This window comes from Pteropus vampyrus, unplaced genomic scaffold, assembly GCF_000151845.1.
Source record: "Pteropus vampyrus isolate Shadow unplaced genomic scaffold, Pvam_2.0 Scaffold2, whole genome shotgun sequence".
In the NCBI taxonomy this organism is placed as follows: domain Eukaryota; kingdom Metazoa; phylum Chordata; class Mammalia; order Chiroptera; family Pteropodidae; genus Pteropus; species Pteropus vampyrus.
Window position 1 is genome coordinate 14555433 of NW_011888783.1, and position 6699 is coordinate 14562131.

General features: G+C 55.0%; 1 protein-coding gene across 1 annotated transcript in view; it reads right to left on the bottom strand.

Moving 5' to 3' along the window:
- HOXD11 (homeobox D11) overlaps window positions 1-695 on the bottom strand; it is a 4259-nt gene extending 3564 nt beyond the window's left edge. The window contains exon 1 of the mRNA XM_011360012.2: window positions 4-695. Within this exon, the coding sequence (XP_011358314.1) occupies window positions 4-211 (208 nt within the window). The 5' untranslated portion in view covers window positions 212-695. The remainder of the gene's footprint in view (window positions 1-3) is intronic.
- Between the last annotated feature and the right edge of the window lie 6004 nt (window positions 696-6699).

The window sequence follows — 6699 nt, forward strand, 5'->3', positions numbered from 1 at the left end:
CGCGCTCCAGGCCGTAGTCGCGGAAGGCCACTTCGCGCACGGGCTGGACGTGCGGCGCCAGGTTGGAAGAGTAGGGGAAAGTCATCTGGCAGGAGGACGGTTGCGACAGGAAGGACGGCTTGCTGGCGAAGTCCGACGGGGCCACATAGTACGCGCAGCCGGGCAGGTACATGCTGGCTGCGCTCGGGCCGCACTCGTCAAAGTCGTTCATGGCTCCGCGGCGTGCGCGCCGGCGAGCCCCGGGCCGCTCCCCGCGCCGCCAACCTGAGCCATCGATTGCACAAGAGGCTTGGGCCAGGATCAACTAAGCAAAAATCCCCACCGGGCGCTGACGTGCAATTCATCTTGATTGATTCTGGTGGTAATTATGTCACGTGACGCCATGGAGAGAAATGTCCTTATATCTATATCAGCGCTCGCCAACACGCCCCGGGACGGCTCTTGGCGCCGAGACGCGCGCTTTGGGGGCGGATCGGTCTCCTCCTGCAGCCAGCTCTCCCTGGGAGCCCCCTCACCAGGCTGCTCCGCAGGCCGATCACCTGTGCGCCGCCGGCGGCTGCCACTGCTGGGTGCATCTGCCACCGCCCGGCTGGGCTGCCCGCCCGCGCCCGCCCGCCCGCGCCGCTTTAAGTACGCGGACCCAGGCCGGCGGGGAGGAGGAGGGAGGGGGAAGAAGGGGGAGGAAGGGGGAAGAGAAAGAAGCTGAGAGCGGAGGGGGGAGCCCCAGCCCGGGACACAAGGGACTAGGTGTGAGGGTGTGAGGTTCCCATTCCCCACACCCCTTCCTGCAGCCGCTCCCTCCCCCGCGACGCCGCCACCCTCTGCAGCATGCCCGCCAGGAGCTTGTTGCTTCTCGTTCAAGGGGCGTGATTGCGCCTCTCTCGGGGCGCTAGGAGCCCTGATTTACATATTTCTCTACCAGGCGTGTTAACCTCGGAGGAACTTGGCTCTCTGCACTCCTGACCCTGGGAGCGCGAGTGCCAGCCTCGAAAAACCCACGCTAAAACCCTACCAGGAGCTCACTCCGCCTGGTGCCCACTCGCCCTGTCTCCCTCTCTTCTCCTCACTCTGTTCCGTCCTCCTTCCTTTCCCTCTCTGCAGTCTTGCCACTTCTTTCTCGCCTGTCCCCTCTTCTCTCACTCCCCTCTCTTATCTTCTCTTTCCTTCTTCCTTCCTCTTACTTTCCTGTCTTCTTTCCTCTATCTCTATCTGTCCCTTAGTACTTTCTCCTTTCTCCTAGCTGTGTGTCACAGTCTCTATCTTGCTCCCTGTCGCCTCTCTGCCTTTCTCTCTCCCAGTGATAGAGCAAAGAGGGTGTTCAGCCATCGGAGACACCCCATGGCCCTCTAGAAGTTGGGGGGGTATGATGAACAAAAGGATCTGGAGTCCTACTCGCAGAGTGCCCAGCCTCTGGCTCCTCCACCCCCCACAGTCACCATCAGAGACAAACCACTGGCGCCTCTGCCCCGCTTACTCTCTCTGCTTTCTGGCCTGGACTGGGACCAGCCCACCTCACATCCAGCCCCTTCCCTATGTCCGAATCCCGCCAAGGCCTAAACATCCGCAGCATCTCCCCTAGTGTCCTGCGGTGCCCTTGGGCCAGCATGCCTACTGCTCTACCCTCCCCTCAGGTCTGTTGGCTCTGGGGTGGGGGTGAGGTCTCTCCAGCTCTTGCCTCCTTGCCCTATCCCCTCTGTGCGACTTGGCCCTGAGGACCACCCTCCTCCCCATCCACTAGCCCCAAGGCCTCACTCTCTTCCGTGGCCGCCGGGTCCCTCTGTCCTAGCCTGGGGGTCGAGGCGAGGCCTAGGCTCCAGCCTCCGGGATAGCCATCATTTTCCAATGGTAAAATCAGTCTCTCAGAAAGAAGCTCCCCCAAACCCAAATCCCAGAATCGAGGGCAGGAAGTTGCCTCTCTCCCCAGGATTCCTCTGCCCAAGCGATTGGAAGAACTGAGTCCTGGGCCTCAGCCCTACGCCCAAGGCAGGCGGCGCAGGCTGTGAAGCTGGTTCCCTCCCAGGTCCCGGCCGCTGCAGTGCCCGTGCAGTGAGCTCTGCCCACCATGCCGACAGAGAAAAGGCGGGTGATCAGAGCTCATATCTATTTTCTGGCCGATCTTCTCCCCCTTCCTCTTTTTCTCCTCCCTCCCTCTCTCCCTCCCACTCTCCCTCCTCCGCCCCTTCCTACCTCTGCTTCCCTCCGAATACTGCGCAAACAGGTCAGTGGCGACTGGAGGGCAAGGAGCCTCCCCCGCCCCCAAGAACTGCCCATCCTTGTGCGCACCATTCTCGCAGCTGGAACCCTCGTCCAGATTCCAGCCCGTTCCCCATCTTCTTAGCCCCGACCGCCAGCACTGTTATCTGCCTCCCCATCTCCATCCCCGGACCAAGCTTCTGCCTTTCGGGCTCGTAGTCGACGCCCCTGGATCTCGCTCCTAAAATGGCTCCCCGGACACTGTACACTGGCCCTGCGGCAGCTCAGGACCCAGGGCAGCGGCGGCGGGGTCCCGGGCCGGGTCTTTATGTGTCTGGGATACTCAAAATTCTCGCACCTTCTTTCTGCACGGGGTGCGGCGCAGGCAGCCTGTTACCCCTAAAGTAGAGCCTGCTGACCGCCTAAGATGGGAAATGAGGAGGACGAACCATTCAAGTTCAACGACATGGCGACGGCGGCTCAGGCTGAAACCGCGCTTTGGCGGGGGAGGGTGCGCCATCTGCAGCGGCGCGCGGGTGCATAGGGAAAAGGGGTAGCGGGCCCCTCTTTGAGCATTTGTACGGACACTTGCCCCCACATCCAAGCCTGGACATTCATTCTGGGCCCAACCCGCCTCGCCCTTTGGCCCCAGCTCCCTCCTCGATCTTCACCCCGAAACCCAAGGAAAACCGCAGCCTTCCGACCCCGCGAGTCCCGCTCGAGAACCTACCGTGAAAACCTCGGCGCTGTGGCCTTGTCCTTGCCTGCGCGGCCCCATTCGAAGGGCAAGGAGTGCACCAGACCCTCCCGGCACAGCCGGCAGCTTCTCGAGTGGTAGCTTTCCGCGCAGCGCCAGGACGCGATGCGGTAATTTTGAGCCACCCAAGATAAGACACTAACTTGACCTTAACTTTGTCAGGGCGCCCCTGGTATCTGGAGAACGTGAACAGACACTGTCTGGCAGCTCTCGTAAAAGCTGACTGGGGAAGGGATTCTGAGTCATTTCATTTATTGCCACTACAGTTCTGCAAGAAAGCTTTTCCTCCCTGCCAAACTTTAATTATTTATGCTCTTTTAGGAAACGAAAGGAGAAGAGAAACGCGGGGGGAAAACACCCAGAGCCAGTCCCTTCCTGTAGAGCTTTCGGAATGGGCTCCTTTAGTCAAGCGACTGGAGAACAAAAATGTGGGGAGATCACCTTTGTCCAAGGACTACTGGACAGGCGCCCTGCCCTCCCCCCACAACTAAGGTGGGTGGATGCAGCTGGGAGAGGCGGGGTGAAGGGGCACCCCCCAACATGAATATTTACAACGGTTCTGGATTACTCCTCCATCCTCCAGCCCCTTGGAAGCCTCCCCAGCCCGCCTCCCTTGGGGAGAGCCCCCAGGCCTTAAAAGTGTTTCTCATAGGCCCTCTGAGCTCGCAGCCAATTGAATGCCAGATGAAGCCGTTTTTTTCTTGTTTAAAACCCTTTTTCTTGGTCAAGAGGCCTGCAAGAACTACAGCATTTCTGAGGACGAATTTGTCTTTGTGTGAGGGACTGTTGAGCACTCAGATTTCAGCATCATTTCTCTCCAGCATTTGTTTTTATAAATTTCATCGTGGTTCCAAGTCCCTGTCAGGACATCAGCTGGGAAACAAGAGAAGACACCGCTGCCTTTATATTTGCACGGATCAGTAAAAGGGATAGATTTGAAAAACATTGCTGAAGCCTCACTGAGAGACAAGATTTTACACTTAGAATAATTTCAATCTCTTTGGGGAGTGGTTTCCATAAATATCTCCTCCTACCCCACAACTCAGGCTAAAAAGAAAGAACACAGTGGTATGCTGGAAAGAAATGGCCTCTCTGTGTTGTCTTAGGGCCTGGGTCTAAGTCCGGTTTCCTGGTCCTTTAACCTGCCTTGGAAACCCAGGGTCTCAGTATGGCCTCCGCCTTTGTTCCGATGTTTTGAGCTCTGGGTACCACTGCCTCCCTGAGCCCCACAAGATGGGGAAACATTTCTAAAGATAAGGTCTCCGAAACCTCTTGATTCCTTTTTTCCCCGTTGTGTTTTTCACAAGAGCTATTTAAAAGTATCTTTAAAGTACACATCAAATCTGCTTCAGAAAAGGGGAGTTTTCTGAAGCCACTGAATACTCAGTATTAGAGATTTAGCAGATCTGTTAATTGTTCTACTTGCTAAAAGCCAGTAATTCTCTACTTTCCATCTCTGAGCTAGCTAGAGCTGGGAGTCTGCAAGAGAACGGTAAATACTCCGCAGGCCCTAGCTTTCTCTGCCTGAGCTGGAGGCTCTGAAGGCCTACGGGGTGCAGAGGCCACATTTCCTAAGGGAGTCTGCTGGGCTCCAGGCAGAGGTGCTTATATGGAGGTTTTCCACAGGACTAGCCTTTTTGAGAGAAGCTTGACCAAAACATGGCAGTGAGAGATGTTTTGTATTGAAATCTGAGGACTCTCATATCTTGGTAGCCCCCGTGATAACAGCAAGAGTCCAAGTTTGAGAATTCAGGCAAAATGCAGAAGCCCCAGCCTGCAACAAGATGAAGCTTTACTTAGTGTGTGAGACACATTTAAATCTGCCCATGGTTCCCCCCGCCACCTCCTTTGGCTATTTCATACACATTTTATTCATAGGCTTTTATTTACCATTTCCTGATTGATTTGGAAGCCATTTTCTCATTTAATGAATAGTCAATACCCACAGTAAAACCGCAACCAGGAAAGAAAAAACGAATTTCGTGGCCTGAAAAACATTAGGAGCGAATCACAAACATTTTGAAAAATCAACATCAATCCCTTGACAGCTTGGCTGGGTCCTGGATATTTATTTCCACTCAAAACATTTTATGTGTCTGATATATACAAGCTATTGTTTTTAACAAACTCAAAACAAAACAAAACATGCACGGTGACAACTATTAGCAGAGAAAATGCAATTAATCTAAACATCAACTGAGGTCAGGTGGGTTGAGGCTCAGGGCTCCCCGTGAGGTGCACACTCTAAATCTAGGGTCTGGTCCTCCACTTAAAATAAACCATTGGACTTTGGGAAGGAATCTTCAACTCTGTGGCTGTTGTGCAGCTAGCTAGGAGTTGGGGGCGCTACTTCTCAGGAGAGAGAAAAGAAGCAGAAATGGTAGAAGTTTAGCTGGGGTCCTCGGGTTCACTGAAGTCAAGGTAAGACATTCTAGCACACCTAGAACAATTCCATCTGGCATAGAGGAACCCCACAAAGCAAGTCTAGCAGGGCCCAGGGACTCACAGCCTCCACTGGGGAAGGACAGAGATGGCTTCAGAAAGGGCACAGTGGTTGGGCCTCTGGTGTTATTGGCGGGTTCTGGAAAGGGGAATTTCCGCTCCAGAGCGAAAATGAAGGGCTGAGGATCTGAGCCCTTCAGTTCTCCTGAGGGGGGTCTCCTTCCTTGTCCACTGACTGCCCCATGAATGGTGGGGGAGCTTCATCTCCCCCTGCAGTGGCCCATTATTGTAATTCAGGAAAGAAAGATATGTTGTCAACACCTTTACCCACCTTGACAGAAAAGCTGTATTTATAGTCAGAATGTAGGACCCTCCACACCCCCACACACTCACTTCTTCTGCTCCTGGACATTTCCCCCTCCTGCACCGGCCTCAAAGTGGACTAGCAGCTCCTTACCAGAGCTCAGCTCTGGAGGTCCAGTTATAGAGTGCAGGGCTCTGGCCTAGGCATGTGTGAGGAGGTGAGAGAAGTGGGAGAATTTTACCAGTTTTGGCTGGGGATTGCAGTTTACCATGGCGCCCCAGCCTCCCTTGTCCCTCCATGGGAAGAAAGTATCCAGTCCATTTCGCCCATCTGGAGGGGCCAGTCCAGCCTGCAGTCAGAGGTGTCTCCGAGTTTGTCTGGCCACCCTGCCCCTCCATTCCTTTTCCGAAGGTCTAGGGTGGCTTTTGTCCTCCAGAATCAGCCAGGGCAGACAGGAGTGGGTGGTGGCTGCACCCTTTCCTGCCTCCAGAATAGAGATTTTAGCTTTGCCATAAGGGGCTTTGGCTGCAAAGAGACACAATTATGCCGGCAGCTCTTTCTGCTCTGCCCTGGGAACCTTCCTAAATTCAATTCCACTCTGAGCTCTAGCTAGGTGCCTGCTAAATGCAGAAAGAGGTGGGGAGAAGAGGAAAGGGAGACTAACCAGGTGAAAGCAAAACTCCAAGTAAAAGGGAGCTAGAGTGAGCCCCGGGTGTAAATGCCTCAGCCAAAAGCCAAGACAGGTGACCCCAGACCCCCACTTGGAAAGTCTCAAGGCGGAGGTTGTGCTGCAACTCCCTCAGCCCCTCCGAGAACGGGGAAAGTGTGGAGGCCCAACTGGCCAGGTCTCCAAATCTCCTGCTCGCTTCTGAGGCCGCAGACTGAACTGGAGAGTACCTAGGACCAGCAGAGGAGGAGCAGAAGGAAAAGCCCTAGTCCCAGCCATTCCTCTATGTCAGGCCTCGGCTCAAAAAGGCAGGCCCGACCACGGCCAGACACAGGG